General features: G+C 37.6%; 1 protein-coding gene across 1 annotated transcript in view; it reads left to right on the plus strand.

Moving 5' to 3' along the window:
- LOC135545412 (vascular endothelial growth factor receptor 3-like) overlaps positions 1 to 26,666 on the plus strand; it is a 272,156-nt gene that overhangs the window by 177,208 nt on the left and 68,282 nt on the right. Inside the window, exons 9-11 of the mRNA XM_064973018.1 lie at positions 7,755 to 7,933; positions 8,710 to 8,863; positions 25,295 to 25,430. Of these exons, the coding sequence (XP_064829090.1) occupies positions 7,755 to 7,933; positions 8,710 to 8,863; positions 25,295 to 25,430 (469 nt within the window). The remainder of the gene's footprint in view (positions 1 to 7,754; positions 7,934 to 8,709; positions 8,864 to 25,294; positions 25,431 to 26,666) is intronic.

The raw sequence follows: 26,666 nt of genomic DNA on the forward strand, positions 1-26,666 counted from the left end.
CTGATATGGAACATTAACTATCTGCCATGGAACATTAACTATCTGACATGGAACATTAACTATATGGAACATTAACTATATGGAACATTAACCATCTGACATGGAACATTATCTATCTGATATGGAACATTAACTATCTGACATGGAACATTAACTATCTGATATGGAACATTAACTATCTGACATGGAACATTAACTATATGGAACATTAACTATCTAACATGTAACATTAACTCTCTGCCATGAAACATTAACTATCTGCCATTCAACATTAACTATCTGCTATAGAACATTAACTATATGGAACATTAACTGTATGGAACATTAACTATATGGAACATTAACTATCTGATATGGAACATTAACTATTTGGAACATTAACTATCTGATATGGAACATTAACTATATGGAACATTAACTATCTGCCATGGAACATTAACTATCTGCCATGGAACATTAACTATCTGATATGGAACATTAACTATATGATATGGAACATTAACTATTTGGAACATTAACTATCTGCCATGGAACATTAACTCTCTGATATGGAACATTAACTATCTGATATGGAACATTAACTATTTGGAACATTAACTATCTGATATGGAACATTAACTCTCTGATATGGAACATTAACTATCTGCCATGGAACATTAACTATCTGACATGGAACATTAACTATATGGAACATTAACTATCTGACATGGAACATTAACTATCTGATATGGAACATTAACTGTCTGACATGGAACATTAACTATGTGGAACATTAACTATCTAACATGTAACATTAACTATCTGCCATGAAACATTAACTATCTGCCATTCAACATTAACTATCTGCTATGGAACATTAACTATATGGAACATTAACTATCTAACATGTAACATTAACTATCTGCCATGAAACATTAACTATCTGCCATTCAACATTAACTATCTGCTATGGAACATTAATTATATGGAACATTAACTATATGGAACATTAACTGTATGGAACATTAACTATATGGAACATTAACTATCTGATATGGAACATTAACTATATGGAACATTAACAATCTGATATGGAACATTTACTATATGGAACATTAACTATCTGATATGGAACATTAACTATATGGAACATTAACTATCTGATATGGAACATTAACTATATGGAACATTAACTATCTGACATGGAACATTAACTATCTGATATGGAACATTAACTATCTGCCATGGAACATTAACTATTTGGAACATTAACTATCTGATATGGAACATTAACTATTTGGAACATTAACTATTTGGAACATTAACTATCTGATATGGAACATTAACTATCTGACATGGAACATTAACTATATGGAACATTAACTATATGGAACATAAACTATCTGATATGGAACATTAACTATCTGATATGGAATATTAACTATCTGACATGGAACATTAACTATCTTACATGGAACATTAACTATATGGAATATTAACTATCTGCTATGGAACATTAACTATCTGTCATTCTGTCATTCAACATTAACTATCTGCCACGGAACATTAACTATCTGGAACATTAACTATCTGATATGGAACATTAACTATATGGAACATTAACTATCTGCCATGGAACATTAACTATCTGCCATGGAACATTCACTATTTGCCATGGAACATTAACTATAAGGAACATTAACTATCTGATATGGAACATTAACTATTTGGAACATTAACTATCTGATATGGAACATTAACTATATGGAACATTAACTATATGGAGCATTAACTATCTGATATGGAACATTAACTATCTGATATGGAACATTAACTATATGGAACATTAACTATATGGAACATTAACTATCTGATCTGGAACATTAACTATCTGCCATGGAACATTAACTATCTGATATGGAACATTAACTATATGGAACATTAACTATATGGAGCATTAACTATCTGATATGGAACATTAACTATCTGATATGGAACATTAACTATATGGAACATTAACTATCTGACATGGAACATTAACTATCTGATATGGAACATTAACTATATGGAACATTAACTATATGGAGCATTAACTATCTGATATGGAACATTAACTATATGGAACATTAACTATATGGAACATTAACTATCTGATCTGGAACATTAACTATCTGCCATGGAACATTAACTATCTGATATGGAACATTAACTATATGGAACATTAACTATATGGAGCATTAACTATCTGATATGGAACATTAACTATCTGATATGGAACATGAACTATATGGAACATTAACTATCTGACATGGAACATTAACTATCTGATATGGAACATTAACTATATGGAACATTAACTATATGGAGCATTAACTATCTGATATGGAACATTAACTATCTGATATGGAACATTAACTATCTGACATGGAACATTAACTATCTTACATGGAACATTAACTATATGGAATATTAACTATCTGCTATGGAACATTAACTATCTGTCATTCTGTCATTCAACATTAACTATCTGCCACGGAACATTAACTATCTGGAACATTAACTATCTGATATGGAACATTAACTATATGGAACATTAACTATCTGCCATGGAACATTAACTATCTGCCATGGAACATTCACTATTTGCCATGGAACATTAACTATAAGGAACATTAACTATCTGATATGGAACATTAACTATTTGGAACATTAACTATCTGATATGGAACATTAACTATATGGAACATTAACTATATGGAGCATTAACTATCTGATATGGAACATTAACTATCTGATATGGAACATTAACTATATGGAACATTAACTATATGGAACATTAACTATATGGAACATAAACTATATGGAACATTAACTATCTGATATGGAACATTAACTATCTGACATGGAACATTAACTATCTTATATGGAACATTAACTATATGGAACATTAACTATCTGATATGGAACATTAACTATCTGACATGGAACATTAACTATCTTATATGGAACATTAACTATATGGAACATTAACTATCTGATATGGAACATTAACTATTTGGAACATTAACTATCTGATATGGAACATTAACTATATGGAACATTAACTATCTGCCATGGAACATTAACTATCTGCCATGGAACATTAACTATCTGCAATGGAACATTAACTATCTGATATGGAACATTAACTATATGATATGGAACATTAACTATTTGGAACATTAACTATCTGCCATGGAACATTAACTCTCTGAAATGTAACATTAACTATCTGATATGGAACATTAACTATTTGGAACATTAACTATCTGATATGGAACATTAACTCTCTGATATGGAACATTAACTATCTGCCATGGAACATTAACTATCTGACATGGAACATTAACTATATGGAACATTAACTATATGGAACATTAACCATCTGACATGGAACATTATCTATCTGATATGGAACATTAACTATCTGACATGGAACATTAACTATCTGATATGGAACATTAACTATCTGACATAGAACATTAACTATATGGAACATTAACTATCTAACATGTAACATTAACTCTCTGCCATGAAACATTAACTATCTGCCATTCAACATTAACTATCTGCTATAGAACATTAACTATATGGAACATTAACTGTATGGAACATTAACTATATGGAACATTAACTATCTGATATGGAACATTAACTATTTGGAACATTAACTATCTGATATGGAACATTAACTATATGGAACATTAACTATCTGCCATGGAACATTAACTATCTGCCATGGAACATTAACTATCTGATATGGAACATTAACTATATGATATGGAACATTAACTATTTGGAACATTAACTATCTGCCATGGAACATTAACTCTCTGATATGGAACATTAACTATCTGATATGGAACATTAACTATTTGGAACATTAACTATCTGATATGGAACATTAACTCTCTGATATGGAACATTAACTATCTGCCATGGAACATTAACTATCTGACATGGAACATTAACTATATGGAACATTAACTATCTGACATGGAACATTAACTATCTGATATGGAACATTAACTGTCTGACATGGAACATTAACTATGTGGAACATTAACTATCTAACATGTAACATTAACTATCTGCCATGAAACATTAACTATCTGCTATGGAACATTAATTATATGGAACATTAACTATATGGAACATTAACTGTATGGAACATTAACTATATGGAACATTAACTATCTGATATGGAACATTAACTATATGGAACATTAACAATCTGATATGGAACATTTACTATATGGAACATTAACTATCTGATATGGAACATTAACTATATGGAACATTAACTATCTGATATGGAACATTAACTATATGGAACATTAACTATCTGACATGGAACATTAACTATATGGAACATTAACTATCTAACATGTAACATTAACTATCTGCCATGAAACATTAACTATCTGCCATTCAACATTAACTATCTGCTATGGAACATTAATTATATGGAACATTAACTATATGGAACATTAACTGTATGGAACATTAACTATATGGAACATTAACTATCTGATATGGAACATTAACTATATGGAACATTAACAATCTGATATGGAACATTTACTATATGGAACATTAACTATCTGATATGGAACATTAACTATATGGAACATTAACTATCTGATATGGAACATTAACTATATGGAACATTAACTATCTGACATGGAACATTAACTATCTGATATGGAACATTAACTATCTGCCATGGAACATTAACTATTTGGAACATTAACTATCTGATATGGAACATTAACTATTTGGAACATTAACTATTTGGAACATTAACTATCTGATATGGAACATTAACTATCTGACATGGAACATTAACTATATGGAACATTAACTATCTGCCACGGAACATTAACTATCTGCCATTCAACATTGACTACCTGCCATGGAACATTAACTATATGGAACATTAACTATCTGCCATGGAACATTAACTATATGGAACATTAACTATCTGCCATGGAACATTAACTATCTGCCATTCAACATTGACTATCTGCCATGGAACATTAACTATATGGAACATTAACTATCTGCCATGGAACATTAACTATATGATATGGAACATTAACTATCTGATATGGAACATTAACTATATGGAACATTGACGATCTGCCATGGAACATTAACTATATGGAACATTAACTATCTGATCTGGAACATTAACTATCTGCCATGGAACATTAACTATATGGAATATTAACTATCTGCTATGGAACATTAACTATCTGTCATTCAACATTAACTATCTGATATGGAACATTAACTATATGGAACATTAACTATCTGACATGGAACATTAACTATCTGATATGGAACATTAACTATATGGAACATTAACTATATGGAACATTAACTATATGGAGCATTAACTATCTGATATGGAACATTAACTATCTGATATGGAACATTAACTATATGGAACATAAACTATATGGAACATTAACTATCTGATATGGAACATTAACTATATGGAACATTAACTATCTGATATGGAACATTAACTATTTGGAACATTAACTATCTGCCATGGAACATTAACTATATGGAACATTAACTATCCGCCATGGAACATTAACTATCTGCCATTCAACATTAACTATCTGCCATTCAACATTAACTATATGGAACATTAACTATATGGAACATTAACTATCTGATATGGAATATTAACTATATGGAACATTAACTATCTGATATGGATCATTAACTATATGGACCATTAACTATCTGCCATTCAACATTAACTATCTGCCATGGAATATTAACTATCTGCCATTCAACATTAACTATCTGCCATGGAACATTAACTATATGGAACATTAACTATATGGAACATTAACTATCTGGAACATTAACTATCTGATATGGAACATTAACTATATGGAACATTTACTATCTGCCACTGAACATTAACTATCTGTCATGGAACATTAACTATCTGCCATGGAACATTAACTATCTGCCATTCAACATTAACCATCTGCCATGGAACATTAACTATATGGAACATTAACTATCTGATATGGAACATTAACTAGTCAATCACCACCTTCCGGAGACACCTGAAACCCCACCTCTTCAAGGAATACCTAGGATAGGATAAAGTAATCCTTCTCACCCCCCCCCCCCTTAAATGATTTAGATGCACTATTGTAAAGTGGCTGTTCCACTGGATGTCAGAAGGTGAATTCACCAATTTGTAAGTCGCTCTGGATAAGAGCGTCTGCTAAATGACTTAAATGTAAATGTAAACTATCTGCCATGGAGCATTAACTATCTGCTATGGAACATTAACTATATGGAACATTAACTATCTGCCATGGAACATTAACTATCTGTCATGGAACATTAACTATCTGCTATGGAACATTGACTATATGGAACATTAACTATCTGATATGGAACATTAACTATATAGAACATTAACTATCTGATATGGAACATTAATCGTCATAATGTTGAACTAGGTTAGTTGCTAGGACACCCTCTTAATTCCTCTTTCAGAACTAGGTTTGTTGCTAGGACACCCTCTTAATTCCTCTTTCAGAACTTGGTTTGTTGCTAGGACACCCTCTTAATTCCTCTTTCAGAACTAGGTTTGTTGCTAGGACACCCTCTTAATTCCTCTTTCAGAACTAGGTTTGTTGCTAGGACACCCTCTTAATTCCTCTTTCAGAACTTGGTTTGTTGCTAGGACACCCTCTTAAATCCTCTTTCAGAACTAGGTTTGTTGCTAGGACACCCTCTTAATTCCTCTTTCAGAACTAGGTTTGTTGCTAGGACACCCTCTTAATTCCTCTTTCAGAACTAGGTTTGTTGCTAGGACACCCTCTTAATTCCTCTTTCAGAACTAGGTTTGTTGCTAGGACACCCTCTTAATTCCTCTTTCAGAACTAGGTTTGTTGCTAGGACACCCTCTTAATTCCTCTTTCAGAACTAGGTTTGTTGCTAGGACACCCTCTTAATTCCTCTTTCAGAACTAGGTTTGTTGCTAGGACACCCTCTTAATTCCTCTTTCAGAACTTGGTTTGTTGCTAGGACACCCTCTTAATTCCTCTTTCAGAACTAGGTTTGTTGCTAGGACACCCTCTTAATTCCTCTTTCAGAACTAGGTTTGTTGCTAGGACACCCTCTTAATTCCTCTTTCAGAACTAGGTTTGTTGCTAGGACACCCTCTTAATTCCTCTTTCAGAACTAGGTTTGTTGCTAGGACACCCTCTTAATTCCTCTTTCAGAACTTGGTTTGTTGTGAGGAAGACCTCTAAATTCCTCTTTCAGATCTAGGTTTGTTGTGAGGAAGCCCTCTAAATTCCTCTTTCAGATCTAGGTTTGTTGCTAGGACACCCTCTTAATTCCTCTTTCAGAACTTGGTTTGTTGTGAGGAAGCCCTCTAAATTCCTCTTTCAGATCTAGGTTTGTTGTGAGGAAGACCTCTAAATTCCTCTTTCAGATCTAGGTTTGTTGTGAGGAAGCCCTCTACATTCATTTTTCAAAACTAGGTTTGTTGCTGACATTCTGTGTTTAGCCAATCAGCTAGCAAGCTATTTTGCTGCAGTTAGCTATTTTACCTTGCTGATATCGATCTGACAAGTCCCAAAGTGTACCCTGTTACTGGTGTATGTATTTAATAATACTTGTTTGCTACAACATTTTTTGAAATAAAGTTAAACTTTGTATTCCTTTTTGTTTGGATGTTCTCTCAGGTATAAAGGTGATAAGTTGATCAGCCGTCGTCCAGAGTTCAACAGGATGCGTCTCCATCAGCACTATAACTTAGAGATCAAAGACGTTCACCCTGAGGATGCTGGGAACTACACCGTCCTCCTCAAGAACACCGTGGCCTTGCTGGAGAGGAGAATCACCATCACACTCATCGTCAACGGTAACTATCACCATAACATCACACTCATCGTCAACGGTAACTATCACCATAACCATCACACTCATCGTCAACGGTAACCATCACCATAACCATCACACTCATTGTCAACAGTAATCATCACCACAGCCATCATTCTCATCATCAACGGTAACTATCACCATAACATCACACTCATCGTCAACGGTAACCATCACCATAACCATCACACTCATCAACATAACCATCACACCCATCACCATCATTCTCAGTGGTGTAGTTGAACACTCTCAGCGGCGTAGTTGAACACTCTCAGCGGCGTAGTGTGGCGGCGTAGTTGAACACTCTCAGCGGCGTAGTTGAACACTCTCAGTGGTGTAATTGAACACACATACACTCTCAGCGGTGTAGTTGAACTGAGTGTGATTTATTTTGCCAGTACAGATGAATCAGGTATTTGTAAATGTTAGATGTACAGTATGAGTCAAAAGTTTGGACACACCGACTCATTCAAGGGGTTTTCCAAGAGTGTGCAAAGCTGTCATCAAGGCAAAGGGTGGCTACTTATAAATATATTTTGATTTGTTTAACACTTTTTTGGTTACTACATGTTTCCATATGTGTTATTTAATCATGTTGATGTCTTCACTATTATTCTACAATGTAGAAAAACTGTTGTATGAGAAGGTGTGTCCAAACTTTTGACTGATACTGTATGTATTTGAAGTCTGATACTCTGATTAGAGTTTCCCTTGTTACTCTACCTTCCCGTTCCTCCCCGATTTACCCCCCCCCCTCAGTTCCCCCTCAGATCCATGAGAAGGAAATAGCGGCACCATCTAGCCCATATGGCCGTGGCAGCAGCCAGACCCTCACCTGTACAGGGTACGGACGTCCCGCCCCCAACATCACCTGGCAGTGGAGGAGATGGAGCCCCTGTGGTCTCAACAGCATGTAAATATACATATATACAGTACACACAACCCAGCCTGAGAGAACTACACACAACCCAGCCTGAGAGAACTACACACAACCCAGCCTGAGAGAACTACACACAACCCAGCCTGAGAGAATTACACACGACCCAGCCTGAGAGAATTACACACAACCCAGCCTGAGAGAATTACACACAACCCAGCCTGAGAGAATTACACACAACCCAGCCTGAGAGAATTACACACAACCCAGCCTGAGAGAATTACACACAACCCAGCCTGAGAGAACTACACACAACCCAGCCTGAGAGAATTACACACAACCCAGCCTGAGAGAATTACACACAACCCAGCCTGAGAGAACTACACACAACCCAGCCTGAGAGAATTACACACAACCCAGCCTGAGAGAACTACACACAACCCAGCCTGAGAGAATTACACACAACCCAGCCTGAGAGAACTACACACAACCCAGCCTGAGAGAATTACACACAACCCAGCCTGAGAGAACTACACACAACCCAGCCTGAGAGAATTACACACAACCCAGCCTGAGAGAATTACACACAACCCAGACTGAGAGAATTACATACAACCCAGCCTGAGAGAATTACACACCACCCAGCCTGAGAGAATTACACACCACCAAGCCTGAGAGAACTACACACAACCCAGCCTGAGAGAATTACACACCACCCAGCCTGAGAGAACTACACACAACCCAGCCTGAGAGAACTACACACAACCCAGCCTGAGAGAACTACACACAACCCAGCCTGAGAGAATTACACACAACCCAGCCTGAGAGAATTACACACAACCCAGCCTGAGAGAACTACACACAACCCAGCCTGAGAGAACTACACACAACCCAGCCTGAGAGAATTACACACAACCCAGCCTGAGAGAAATACACACAACCCAGCCTGAGAGAATTACACACAACCCAGCCTGAGAGAATTACACACAACCCAGCCTGAGAGAACTACACACAACCCAGCCTGAGAGAACTACACACAACCCAGACTGAGAGAACTACACACAACCCAGCCTGAGAGAATTACACACAACCCAGCCTGAGAGAATTACACACAACCCAGACTGAGAGAATTACATACAACCCAGCCTGAGAGAATTACACACCACCCAGCCTGAGAGAACTACACACAACCCAGCCTGAGAGAACTACACACAACCCAGCCTGAGAGAATTACACACCACCAAGCCTGAGAGAACTACACACAACCCAGCCTGAGAGAATTACACACCACCCAGCCTGAGAGAACTACACACAACCCAGCCTGAGAGAATTACACACAACCCAGCCTGAGAGAACTACACACAACCCAGCCTGAGAGAATTACACACCACCAAGCCTGAGAGAACTACACACAACCCAGCCTGAGAGAATTACACACCACCCAGCCTGAGAGAACTACACACAACCCAGCCAGAGACAACTACACACAACCCAGCCTGAGAGAACTACACACAACCCAGCCTGAGAGAATTACACACAACCCAGCCTGAGAGAACTACACACGACCCAGACTGAGAGAATTACACACAACCCAGCCTGAGAGAATTACACACAACCCAGCCTGAGAGAACTACACACAACCCAGCCTGAGAGAATTACACACAACCCAGCCTGAGAGAACTACACACAACCCAGCCTGAGAGAATTACACACAACCCAGCCTGAGAGAATTACACACAACCCAGCCTGAGAGAATTACACACAACCCAGCCTGAGAGAATTACATATGAAATAATTACACAAAATCCATTCTGTTGTGACTGTTTCTCTGTGTGTGTGTGTGTGTGTGTGTGTGTGTGTGTGTGTGTGTGTGTGTGTGTGTGTGTGTGTGTGTGTGTGTGTGTGCGTGTGTGTGCGTGTGTGTGTGTGTGTTTGTGTGTGTTTGTGTGTGTGTGTGTTTGTGTGTGTGTGTGTGTGTGTGTTTGTGTGTGAGAGAGAGAGAGAGAGAGAGAGAGAGAGAGAGAGAGAGAGAGAGAGAGAGAGAGAGAGAGAGAGAGAGAGAGAGAGAGAGAGAGAGAGAGAGAGAGAGAGAGAGAGAGAGAGAGAGAGAGAGAGAGAGAGAGAGAGAGAGAGAGAGAGAGAGAGAGAGAGGGGGGTTTAGAGAAAGGGGGGGATTTATAGAGAGAGAGACCCACACACACTCAGCTTTACTTTCTCTCTGCCAACAAGAGGGATGTGAGCAGAGCCCATTGGAATAGAAGTGGTGATATATCGACGTGGTGATAGACGTGGTGATATATAGAATTGGTGATATATAGATGTGGTGATATATAGACGTGGTGATATATAGACGTGGTGATATATAGACGTGGTGATATATAGATGTGGTGATAGACGTGGTGACATATCGACGTGGTGATATATAGACGTGGTGATAGATAGACGTGGTGATATATAGATGTGGTGATAGACGTGGTGATATATAGACGTGGTGATATATAGACGTGGTGATATATAGACGTGGTGATATATAGACGTGGTGATAGATGTGGTGATATATAGACGTGGTGATATATAGACGTGGTGATATATAGATGTGGTGATATATAGATGTGGTGATAGACGTGGTGATATATAGACGTGGTGATATATAGACGTGTTAATAGATAGACGTGGTGATAGATAGACGTGGTGATATATAGACGTGGTGATATATAGACGTGGTGATATATAGACGTGGTGATATATAGACGTGGTGATAGATAGACATGATGATATATAAACGTGGTGATAGACGTGGTGATATATAGACGTGGTGATATATAGACGTGGTGATATATAGACGTGGTGATATATAGATGTGGTGATATATAGATGTGGTGATATATAGACGTGGTGATAGACGTGGTGATATATAGATGTGGTGATATATAGACGTGGTGATAGACGTGGTGATATATAGATGTATTGATATATAGACGTGGTCATATATAGACGTGGTGATAGATAGACGTGGTGATATATAGACATGGTGATATATAGACATGGTGATATATAGATGTGGTGATATATAGACTTGGTGATAGACGTGGTGATATATAGACGTGGTGATATATAGATGTGGTTATATATAGATGTGGTGATAGACGTGGTGATATATAGACGTGGTGATAGATAGACGTGGTGATAGATAGACGTGGTGATATATAGATGTGGTGATATATAGATGTGGTGATAGACGTGGTGATATATAGACGTGGTAATAGATAGACGTGGTGATAGATAGACTTGGTGATATATAGATGTGGTGATATATAGACGTGGTGATATATAGACGTGGTGATATATAGACGTGGTGATATATAGACGTGGTGATGTATAGACGTGGTGATGTATAGACGTGGTGATATATAGATGTGGTTATATGTAGACGTGATGATAGACATGGTGATATATAGATGTGGTGATATATAGATGTGGTGATATATAGACGTGGTGATATATAGACATGGTTATATATAGACGTGGTGATAGACGTGGTGATATATAGACGTGGTGATAGATAGACGTGGTGATATATAGACGTGGTGGTATATAGATGTGGTGATATATAGATGTGGTGATATATAGACGTGTTTATATATAGACGTGGTGATATATAGACTTGGTGAAATATAGACGTGGTGATATATAGACGTGGTGGTATATAGATGTGGTGATATATAGACGTGGTGATGGATAGACGTGGTGATAGATAGACGTGGTGACATATAGACATGGTGATATATAGATGTGGTGATAGACGTGGTGATATATAGACGTGGTGATATATCGACGTGGTGATAGACGTGGTGGTATATAGACTTGGTGATATATAGATGTGGTGATATATAGATGTGGTGATATATAGATGTGGTGATATATAGACGTGGTGATAGACGTGGTGGTATATAGACGTGGTGACATATCGACGTGGTGATATATAGACATGGTGATATATAGATGTGGTGATATATAGACGTGGTGATATATAGACATGGTGATATATAGATGTGGTGATATATAGACGTGGTGATATATAGACTTGGTGAAATATAGACGTGGTGATATATAGACGTGGTGGTATATAGATGTGGTGATATATAGACGTGGTGATGGATAGACGTGGTGATAGATAGACGTGGTGACATATAGACATGGTGATATATAGATGTGGTGATAGACGTGGTGATATATAGACGTGGTGATATATCGACGTGGTGATAGACGTGGTGGTATATAGACTTGGTGATATATAGATGTGGTGATATATAGATGTGGTGATATATAGATGTGGTGATATATAGACGTGGTGATAGACGTGGTGGTATATAGACGTGGTGACATATCGACGTGGTGATATATAGACATGGTGATATATAGATGTGGTGATATATAGGCGTGGTGATATATAGACATGGTGATATATAGACGTGGTGATATATAGACGTGGTGATATATAGACGTGGTGATATATAGACGTGGTGATATATAGATGTGGTTATATATAGATGTGGTGATAGACGTGGTGATATATAGATGTGGTGATATATAGATTTGGTGATATATAGACGTGGTGATATATAGACGTGGTGATATATAGACGTGGTGATATATAGACGTTGTGATATATAGACGTGGTGATATATAGACGTGGTGATAGATAGACGTGGTGAAAGATAGACGTGGTGATAGATAGACGTTGTGATAGATAGACGTGGTGATATATAGACGTGGTGATATATAGACGTTGTGATATATAGACGTGGTGATATATAGACGTGGTGATAGATAGACGTGGTAATATATAGATGTGGTTATATATAGACGTGGTTATATATAGACGTGGTGATAGACGTGGTGATATATAGACGTGGTGATAGATAGACGTGGTGATATATGGATGTGGTGATATATAGACGTGGTGATATATAGACGTGGTAATAGACGTGGTGATATATAGACGTGGTGATATACAGATGTGGTGATATATAGATGTGGTGATAGACGTGATGATATATAGACGTGGTGATAGATAGACGTGGTGATAGATAGACGTGGTGATAGATAGACGTGGTGATATATAGACGTGGTGATATATAGACGTGGTGATAGATAGACGTGGTGATATATAGACGTGGTGATAGATAGACGTGGTGATAGATAGACATGGTGATATATAGACGTGGTGATATATATAGACGTGGTGATAGATAGACGTGGTGATATATAGACGTGGTGATATATAGACGTGGTGATATATATAGACGTGGTGATAGATAGATGTGGTGATAGATAGACGTAGTGATAGATAGACGTGGTGATATATAGACGTGGTGATATATAGACATGGTGATATATAGACGTGGTGATATATAGACATGGTGATATATAGACGTTGTGATATATAGACATGGTGATATATAGACGTGGTGATATATATAGACGTGGTGATAGATAGATGTGGTTATAGATAGACGTGGTGATATATAGACGTGGTGATAGATAGACGTGGTGATATATAGACGTGGTGATATATAGACGTGGTGATATATAGACATGGTGATATATAGACGTGGTGATATATATAGATGTGGTGATAGATAGATGTGGTTATAGATAGACGTGGTGATATATAGACGTGGTGATAGATAGACGTGGTGATATATAGACGTGGTGATAGATAGACGTGGTGATAGTTAGACATGGTGATAGATAGACGTGGTGATAGATACATCTGGTTATAGATAGACCTGGTGATATATAGACGTGGTGATATATAGACGTGGTGATATATAGATGTGGTGATATATAGACGTGGTGATATATAGACGTGGTGATATATAGACGTGGTGATAGTTAGGCGTGGTGATATATAGATGTGGTGATATATAGATATGGTGATATATAGACGTGGTGATAGTTAGACGTGGTGATATATAGATGTGGTGATATATAGATGTGGTGATATATAGACGTGGTGATATATAGACGTGGTGATATATAGATGTGGTGATATATAGACGTGGTGATATATAGATGTGGTGATATATAGATGTGGTGATAGGCGTGGTGATAGATAGTCGTGGTTATATATAGACGTGGTGATATATAGATGTGGTGATATATAGACGTGGTGATATATAGATGTGGTGATATATAGACGTGGTGATAGTTAGACGTGGTGATATATAGATGTGGTGATATATAGATGTGGTGATATATAGACGTGGTGATAGACGTGGTGGTATATAGACGTGGTGACATATCGACGTGGTGATATATAGACATGGTGATATATAGATGTGGTGATATATAGACGTGGTGATATATAGACATGGTGATATATAGATGTGGTGATATATAGACGTGGTGATATATAGACGTGGTGATATATAGGCGTGGTGATATATAGATGTGGTTATATATAGATGTGGTGATAGACGTGGTGATATATAGATGTGGTGATATATAGATTTGGTGATATATAGACGTGGTGATATATAGGCGTGGTGATATATAGGCGTGGTGATATATAGGCGTTGTGATATATAGACGTGGTGATATATAGACGTGGTGATAGATAGACGTGGTGAAAGATAGACGTGGTGATAGATAGACGTTGTGATAGATAGACGTGGTGATATATAGACGTGGTGATATATAGACGTGGTGATATATAGACGTGGTGATAGATAGATGTGGTAATATATAGATGTGGTTATATATAGACGTGGTGATATATAGACGTGGTGATAGACGTGGTGATATATAGACGTGGTGATAGATAGACGTGGTGATATATGGATGTGGTGATAGATAGATGTGGTTATATATAGACGTGGTGATAGGCGTAGTGATATATAGGCGTGGTGATATATAGACGTGGTGATAGATAGGCGTGGTGATATATGGATGTGGTGATATATAGACGTGGTGATATATAGGCGTGGTAATAGACGTGGTGATATATAGGCGTGGTGATATACAGATGTGGTGATATATAGATGTGGTGATAGACGTGATGATATATAGGCGTGGTGATAGATAGACGTGGTGATAGATAGACGTGGTGATAGATAGACGTGGTGATATATAGGCGTGGTGATATATAGGCGTGGTGATAGATAGGCGTGGTGATATATAGGCGTGGTGATAGATAGACGTGGTGATAGATAGACATGGTGATATATAGGCGTGATGATATATATAGGCGTGGTGATAGATAGACGTGGTGATATATAGACGTGGTGATATATAGACGTGGTGATATATAGGCGTGGTGATATATATAGGCGTGGTGATAGATAGATGTGGTGATAGATAGACGTAGTGATAGATAGACGTGGTGATATATAGACGTGGTGATATATAGACATGGTGATATATAGGCGTGGTGATATATAGACATGGTGATATATAGACGTTGTGATATATAGACATGGTGATATATAGACGTGGTGATATATATAGACGTGGTGATAGATAGATGTGGTTATAGATAGGCGTGGTGATATATAGGCGTGGTGATATATAGGCGTGGTGATATATAGACATGGTGATATATAGACGTGGTGATATATATAGATGTGGTGATAGATAGATGTGGTTATAGATAGACGTGGTGATATATAGGCGTGGTGATAGATAGACGTGGTGATATATAGACGTGGTGATAGATAGACGTGGTGATAGATAGACGTGGTGATAGTTAGACATGGTGATAGATAGACGTGGTGATAGATACATCTGGTTATAGATAGATGTGGTGATATATAGGCGTGGTGATATATAGACGTGGTGATATATAGATGTGGTGATATATAGACGTGGTGATATATAGACGTGGTGATATATAGACGTGGTGATAGTTAGGCGTGGTGATATATAGATGTGGTGATATATAGATATGGTGATATATAGGCGTGGTGATAGTTAGGCGTGGTGATATATAGATGTGGTGATATATAGATGTGGTGATATATAGGCGTGGTGATATATAGACGTGGTGATATATAGATGTGGTGATATATAGACGTGGTGATATATAGATGTGGTGATATATAGATGTGGTGATAGACGTGGTGATAGATAGTCGTGGTTATATATAGACGTGGTGATATATAGATGTGGTGATATATAGACGTGGTGATATATAGATGTGGTGATATATAGACGTGGTGATAGTTAGACGTGGTGATATATAGATGTGGTGATATATAGATATGGTGATATATAGACGTGGTGATAGTTAGACGTGGTGATATATAGATGTGGTGATATAGATGTGGTGATATATAGATGTGGTGATATATAGACGTGGTGATAGACGTGGTGGTATATAGACGTGGTGACATATCGACGTGGTGATATATAGACATGGTGATATATAGATGTGGTGATATATAGACGTGGTGATATATAGACATGGTGATATATAGATGTGGTGATATATAGACGTGGTGATATATAGACGTGGTGATATATAGACGTGGTGATATATAGATGTGGTTATATATAGATGTGGTGATAGACGTGGTGATATATAGATGTGGTGATATATAGATTTGGTGATATATAGACATGGTGATATATAGACGTGGTGATATATAGACGTGGTGATATATAGACGTTGTGATATATAGACGTGGTGATATATAGACGTGGTGATAGTTAGACGTGGTGATATATAGATGTGGTGATATATAGATATGGTGATATATAGACGTGGTGATAGTTAGACGTGGTGATATATAGATGTGGTGATATATAGATGTGGTGATATATAGACGTGGTGATATATAGACGTGGTGATATATAGATGTGGTGATATATAGACGTGGTGATATATAGATGTGGTGATATATAGATGTGGTGATAGACGTGGTGATAGATAGTCGTGGTTATATATAGACGTGGTGATATATAGATGTGGTGATATATAGACGTGGTGATATATAGATGTGGTGATATATAGACGTGGTGATAGTTAGACGTGGTGATATATAGATGTGGTGATATATAGATATGGTGATATATAGGCGTGGTGATAGTTAGACGTGGTGATATATAGATGTGGTGATATAGATGTGGTGATATATAGATGTGGTGATATATAGACGTGGTGATAGACGTGGTGGTATATAGACGTGGTGACATATCGACGTGGTGATATATAGACATGGTGATATATAGATGTGGTGATATATAGACGTGGTGATATATAGACATGGTGATATATAGATGTGGTGATATATAGACGTGGTGATATATAGACGTGGTGATATATAGACGTGGTGATATATAGATGTGGTTATATATAGATGTGGTGATAGACGTGGTGATATATAGATGTGGTGATATATAGATTTGGTGATATATAGACATGGTGATATATAGACGTGGTGATATATAGACGTGGTGATATATAGACGTTGTGATATATAGACGTGGTGATATATAGACGTGGTGATAGATAGACGTGGTGAAAGATAGACGTGGTGATAGATAGACGTTGTGATAGATAGACGTGGTGATATATAGACGTGGTGATATATAGACGTTGTGATATATAGACGTGGTGATATATAGACGTGGTGATAGATAGATGTGGTAATATATAGATGTGGTTATATATAGACGTGGTGATATATAGACGTGGTGATAGACGTGGTGATATATAGACGTGGTGATAGATAGACGTGGTGATATATGGATGTGGTGATAGATAGATGTGGTTATATATAGACGTGGTGATAGACGTAGTGATATATAGACGTGGTGATATATAGACGTGGTGATAGATAGACGTGGTGATATATGGATGTGGTGATATATAGACGTGGTGATATATAGACGTGGTAATAGACGTGGTGATATATAGACGTGGTGATATACAGATGTGGTGATATATAGATGTGGTGATAGACGTGATGATATATAGACGTGGTGATAGATTGACGTGGTGATAGATAGACGTGGTGATAGATAGACGTGGTGATAGATAGACGTGGTGATATATAGACGTGGTGATATATAGACGTGGTGATAGATAGACGTGGTGATATATAGACGTGGTGATAGATAGACGTGGTGATAGATAGACATGGTGATATATAGACGTGATGATATATATAGACGTGGTGATAGATAGACGTGGTGATAGATAGACGTGGTGATAGATAGACGTGGTGATATATAGACGTGGTGATATATAGACGTGGTGATATATAGACATGGTGATATATAGACGTTGTGATATATAGACATGGTGATATATAGACGTGGTGATATATATAGACGTGGTGATAGATAGATGTGGTTATAGATAGACGTGGTGATATATAGACGTGGTGATAGATAGACGTGGTGATATATAGACGTGGTGATATATAGACGTGGTGATATATAGACATGGTGATATATAGACGTGGTGATATATATAGATGTGGTGATAGATAGATGTGGTTATAGATAGACGTGGTGATATATAGACGTGGTGATAGATAGACGTGGTGATATATAGACGTGGTGATAGATAGACGTGGTGATAGATAGACGTGGTGATAGTTAGACATGGTGATAGATAGACGTGGTGATAGATACATCTGGTTATAGATAGACGTGGTGATATATAGACGTGGTGATATATAGACGTGGTGATATATAGATGTGGTGATATATAGACGTGGTGATATATAGACGTGGTGATATATAGACGTGGTGATAGTTAGACGTGGTGATATATAGATGTGGTGATATATAGATATGGTGATATATAGACGTGGTGATAGTTAGACGTGGTGATATATAGATGTGGTGATATATAGATGTGGTGATATATAGACGTGGTGATATATAGACGTGGTGATATATAGATGTGGTGATATATAGACGTGGTGATATATAGATGTGGTGATATATAGATGTGGTGATAGACGTGGTGATAGATAGTCGTGGTTATATATAGACGTGGTGATATATAGATGTGGTGATATATAGACGTGGTGATATATAGATGTGGTGATATATAGACGTGGTGATAGTTAGACGTGGTGATATATAGATGTGGTGATATATAGATATGGTGATATATAGACGTGGTGATAGTTAGACGTGGTGATATATAGATGTGGTGATATATAGATGTGGTGATATATAGATGTGGTGATATATAGACGTGGTGATATATAGACGTGGTGATATATAGACGTGGTGATATATAGATGTGGTTATATATAGATGTGGTGATAGACGTGGTGATATATAGATGTGGTGATATATAGATTTGGTGATATATAGACATGGTGATATATAGACGTGGTGATATATAGACGTGGTGATATATAGACGTTGTGATATATAGACATGGTGATATATAGACGTGGTGATAGATAGACGTGGTGAAAGATAGACGTGGTGATATATAGACGTTGTGATATATAGACGTGGTGATATATAGACGTGGTGATAGATAGATGTGGTAATATATAGATGTGGTTATATATAGACGTGGTGATATATAGACGTGGTGATAGACGTGGTGATATATAGACGTGGTGATAGATAGACGTGGTGATATATGGATGTGGTGATAGATAGATGTGGTTATATATAGACGTGGTGATAGACGTAGTGATATATAGACGTGGTGATATATAGACGTGGTGATAGATAGACGTGGTGATATATGGATGTGGTGATATATAGACGTGGTGATATATAGACGTGGTAATAGACGTGGTGATATATAGACGTGGTGATATACAGATGTGGTGATATATAGATGTGGTGATAGACGTGATGATATATAGACGTGGTGATAGATAGACGTGGTGATAGATAGACGTGGTGATAGATAGACGTGGTGATATATAGACGTGGTGATATATAGACGTGGTGATAGATAGACGTGGTGATATATAGACGTGGTGATAGATAGACGTGGTGATAGATAGACATGGTGATATATAGACGTGGTGATATATATAGACGTGGTGATAGATAGACGTGGTGATAGATAGATGTGGTGATAGATAGACGTGGTGATATATAGACGTGGTGATATATAGACGTGGTGATATATATAGACGTGGTGATAGATAGATGTGGTGATAGATAGACGTAGTGATAGATAGACGTGGTGATATATAGACGTGGTGATATATAGACATGGTGATATATAGACGTGGTGATATATAGACATGGTGATATATAGACGTGGTGATATATAGACATGGTGATATATAGACGTGGTGATATATATAGACGTGGTGATAGATAGATGTGGTTATAGATAGACGTGGTGATATATAGACGTGGTGATAGATAGACGTGGTGATATATAGACGTGGTGATATATAGACGTGGTGATATATAAACATGGTGATATATAGACGTGGTGATATATATAGATGTGGTGATAGATAGATGTGGTTATAGATAGACGTGGTGATATATAGACGTGGTGATAGATACATCTGGTTATAGATAGACGTGGTGATATATAGACGTGGTGATATATAGACGTGGTGATATATAGATGTGGTGATATATAGACGTGGTGATATATAGATGTGGTGATATATAGACGTGGTGATAGTTAGACGTGGTGATATATAGATGTGGTGATATATAGATATGGTGATATATAGACGTGGTGATAGTTAGACGTGGTGATATATAGATGTGGTGATATATAGATGTGGTGATATATAGACGTGGTGATATATAGACGTGGTGATATATAGATGTGGTGATATATAGACGTGGTGATATATAGATGTGGTGATATATAGATGTGGTGATAGACGTGGTGATAGATAGTCGTGGTTATATATAGACGTGGTGATAAATGTGGTGATAGACGTGGTGATATATAGACGTGGTGATATATAGATGTGGTGATATATAGACATGGTGATATATTGATGTGGTGACATATAGACGTGGTGAAATATAGATGTGGTGATAGACATGGTGATATATAGACGTGGTGATATATAGATGTGGTGATATATAGACGTGGTGATATAGAGACGTGGTGATATATAGACGTGGTGATATATAGATGTGGTGATAGACGTGGTGATAGACGTGGTGATATATAGACGTGGTGATAGACGTGGTGATATATAGACGCGGTGATATATAGACGCGGTGATATATAGACGTGGTGATATATAGACGTGGTGATATATAGATGTGGTGATATATAGACGTGGTGATATATAGACGTGTTGATATATAGACGTGGTGATATTTAGACGTGGTGATATATAGACATGGTGATATATAGACGTGGTGATATTTAGACGCGGTGATATATAGACGCGGTGATATATAGACGTTGTGATATATAGACGTGGTGATATATAGACGTGGTGATATATAGATGTGGTGATATATAGACGTGGTGATATATAGACGTGGTGATATATAGACCTGGTGATATATAGACGTGGTGATATATAGACGTGGTGATAGACGTGGTGATATATAGACGTGGTGATAGATAGACATGGTGATATATAGACATGGTGATATATAGACGTGGTGATAGACGTGGTGATATAAAGACGTGGTGATATACAGACGTGGTTATATATAGATGTGGTGATAGATAGACGTGGTGATAGATAGACGTGGTGATAGATAGACGTGGTGTTAGATAGATGTGGTGATAGATAGACGTGGTGATAGGTAGACGTGGTGATATATAGACGTATATAACATCAGCCAGTAGAACAGTAGAACATCAGCCAGTAGAACAGTAGAACATCAGCCAGTAGAACAGTAGTAACATCAGCCAGTAGAACATCAGCCAGTAGAACAGTAGTAACATCAGCCAGTAGAACAGTAGAACATCAGCCAGTAGAACAGTAGTAACATCAGACAGTAGAACAGTAGTAACATCAGCCAGTAGAACAGTAGAACATCAGCCAGTAGAACAGTAATAACATCAGCCAGTAGAACAGTAGTAACATCAGCCAGTAGAACAGTAGTAACATCAGACAGTAGAACAGTAGTAACATCAGACAGTAGAACAGTAGTAACATCAGACAGTAGAACAGTAGTAACATCAGCCATTAGAACATCAGCCAGTAGAACAGTAGTAACATCAGCAAGTAGAACAGTTTTAACATCAGCCAGTAGAACAGTAGTAACATCAGCCAGTAGAACAGTAGTAACATCAGCCAGTAGAACAGTAGTAACATCAGCCAGTAGAACAGTAGTAACAACAGCCAGTAGAACAGTAGTAACATTAGCCAGTAGAACAGTAGTAACATCAGACAGTAGAACAGTAGTAACATCAGCCAGTAGAACAGTAGAACATCAGCCAATAGAACAGTAGTAACATCAGCCAGTAGAACAGTAGTAACATCAGCCAGTAGAACAGTAGAACATCAGCCAATAGAACAGTAGTAACATCAGCCAGTAGAACAGTAGAACATCAGCCAGTAGAACAGTAGAACATCAGCCAGTAGAACAGTAGAACATCAGCCAGTAGAACAGTAGAACATCAGCCAGTAGAACAGTAGTAACATCAGACAGTAGGACAGTAGTAACATCAGCCAGTAGAACAGTAGTAACAACAGCCAGTAGAACAGTAGTAACATCAGCCAGTAGAACAGTAGAACATCAGCCAGTAGAACATTAGTAACATCAGCCAGTAGAACAGTAGTAACATCAGACAGTAGAACAGTAGTAAAAACAGCAAGTAGAACAGTAGAACATCAGCCAGTAGAACAGTAATAACATCAGCCAGTAGAACAGTAGTAACATCAGCCAGTAGAACAGTAGTAACATCAGACAGTAGAACAGTAGTAACATCAGACAGTAGAACAGTAGTAACATCAGACAGTAGAACAGTAGTAACATCAGCCATTAGAACATCAGCCAGTAGAACAGTAGTAACATCAGCAAGTAGAACAGTTTTAACATCAGCCAGTAGAACAGTAGTAACATCAGCCAGTAGAACAGTAGTAACATCAGCCAGTAGAACAGTAGTAACATCAGCCAGTAGAACAGTAGTAACAACAGCCAGTAGAACAGTAGTAACATTAGCCAGTAGAACAGTAGTAACATCAGACAGTAGAACAGTAGTAACATCAGCCAGTAGAACAGTAGAACATCAGCCAATAGAACAGTAGTAACATCAGCCAGTAGAACAGTAGTAACATCAGCCAGTAGAACAGTAGAACATCAGCCAATAGAACAGTAGTAACATCAGCCAGTAGAACAGTAGAACATCAGCCAGTAGAACAGTAGAACATCAGCCAGTAGAACAGTAGAACATCAGCCAGTAGAACAGTAGAACATCAGCCAGTAGAACAGTAGTAACATCAGACAGTAGGACAGTAGTAACATCAGCCAGTAGAACAGTAGTAACAACAGCCAGTAGAACAGTAGTAACATCAGCCAGTAGAACAGTAGAACATCAGCCAGTAGAACATTAGTAACATCAGCCAGTAGAACAGTAGTAACATCAGACAGTAGAACAGTAGTAAAAACAGCAAGTAGAACAGTAGTAACATCAGCCAGTAGAACAGTAGTAACATCAGCCAGTAGAACAGTAGTAACATCAGCCAGTAGAACAGTAGTAACAACAGCCAGTAGAACAGTAGTAACATCAGCCAGTATAACATCAGCCAGTAGAACAGTAGTAACATCAGACAGTAGAACAGTAGTAACATCAGCCAGTAGAACAGTAGAACATCAGCCAATAGAACAGTAGTAACATCAGCCAGTATAACAGTAGTAACATCAGCCAGTAGAACAGTAGTAACATTAGACAGTAGAACATCAGCCATTAGAAAAGTAGTAACATCAGCCAGTAGAACAGTAGTAACATCAGCCAGTAGAACAGTAGAACATCAGCCAGTAGAACAGTAGTAACATCAGCCAGTAGAACAGTAGTAATGTTAACTGTATGTGGATGAGAGAGTCTGGTGAATGACCAAGTAAACGTGTAGAAATGTCTGGAACACTGTATGTTTCCCCCAATGTGTGCTATCTGTTCGTCGTGTTCTGTTCTACACCGAGGACCACATTGGAATGCATCTATCGTTGCATTATCCTCTGGGGGTTTCTTTTTTTAAAAATTGTTTTAAACTCTCCAAATTGTTTTACCTTTAAAAAAAAAGATCTGTCAATCAAGCAATCAATCAATCAACCCTAAGAGTAGTGCACTATCTAGGGAATTAAGGTGCCACCCCTGGTCTAAAGTAGTGCACTATATAGGGAATATTGTGCCACCCCTGGTCTAAAGTAGTGCACTATATAGGGAATAGGGTGCCACCCCTGGTCTAAAGTAGTGCACTATATAGGGGATAGGGTGCCACCCCTGGTCTAAAGTAGTGCACTATATAGGGAATAGGGTGCCTACGGGCCGTGGTGAAAGATGTTGTTGTGTTTTGTGTTTTGTAGGAGTCGGAGGGATCGTAAAGGGCGTAGCGACAGCGTCTCAGACTGTCAGAACTGGCAGGACCTGGACTCACAGAACACCGTTAATAAAATAGAAAACATCGAGACGTCAGTCGAAGTGGTGGACGGGAGGCAGAAGGTTGGTTCTCACTCCCTAAACAAAACACCATTTAACAATACTACAAATGTTCTCTGAACGTTATCTGAACGTTCTCTGAACGTTCTCTGAATGTTCTCTGAACGTTACCTGAACGTTCTCTGAATGTTCTCTGAACGTTATCTGAACGTTATCTGAATGTTCTCTGAATATGCTCTGAACGTTATCTGAACATTATCTGAACGTTATCTGAACGTTCTCTGAATGTTCTCTGAATGTGCTCTGAACGTTATCTGAATGTTCTCTGAATGTGCTCTGAACGTTATCTGTACGTTATCTAAAAGTTGAATCATGACCATGTTATTAAATTTTTGTAGGCTATCATCATGGCCATGTTCTGTTATAATCTCCACCCGGCACAGCCAGAAGAGGACTGGCCACCCCTCATAGCCTGGTTCCTCTCTAGGTTTCTTCCTAGGTTCTGGCCTTTCGAGGGAGTTTTTCCTAGCCACCGTGCATCTACACCTGCATTGCTTGCTGTTTGGGGTTTTAGGCTGGGCTTCTGTACAGCACTATGAGATATCAGCTGATGTACAAAGGGCTTTATAAATACATTTGATTTGATATCATTTTGATCAAGTTTACAATTAGGATTTTAGTAAGTAATAGATTTATTTATGGTTACTTGCAGTTTTAAACTGAATTGTACACCAATTTACAATCATAGATTGATGATTTAGTAAAGCTTTAGTATCTCAGAGATAGAACAGGAAGATAGTCCATCAGTTGGCAGAACGACTCTTTATATAAGTGCCCCCTAACCCTGAACTGGACCGTTTTCACCTAGTGTCCCTAATAGTGAAATGGAGAGTTTTCACCTTGTGTCCCTAATAGTGAAATGGAGAGTTTTCACCTAGTGTCCCTAATAGTGAAATGGAGAGTTTTCACCTTGTGTCCCTAATAGTGAAATGGAGAGTTTTCACCTTGTGCCCCTAATAGTGAAATGGAGAGTTTTCACCTTGTGTCCCTAATAGTGAAATGGAGAGTTTTCACCTTGTGTCCCTAATAGGGAAATGGAGAGTTTTCACCTTGTGTCCCTAATAGTGAAATGGAGAATTTTCACCTTGTGTCCCTAATAGGGAAATGGAGAGTTTTCACCTTGTGTCCCTAATAGTGAAATGGAGAGTTTTCACCTTGTGTCCCTAATAGTGAAATGGAGAGTTTTCACCTTGTGTCCCTAATAGTGAAATGGAGAGTTTTCACCTTGTGTCCCTAATA

This window comes from Oncorhynchus masou, chromosome 9 (assembly GCF_036934945.1).
Source record: "Oncorhynchus masou masou isolate Uvic2021 chromosome 9, UVic_Omas_1.1, whole genome shotgun sequence".
Taxonomy (NCBI): Eukaryota; Metazoa; Chordata; class Actinopteri; order Salmoniformes; family Salmonidae; genus Oncorhynchus; species Oncorhynchus masou.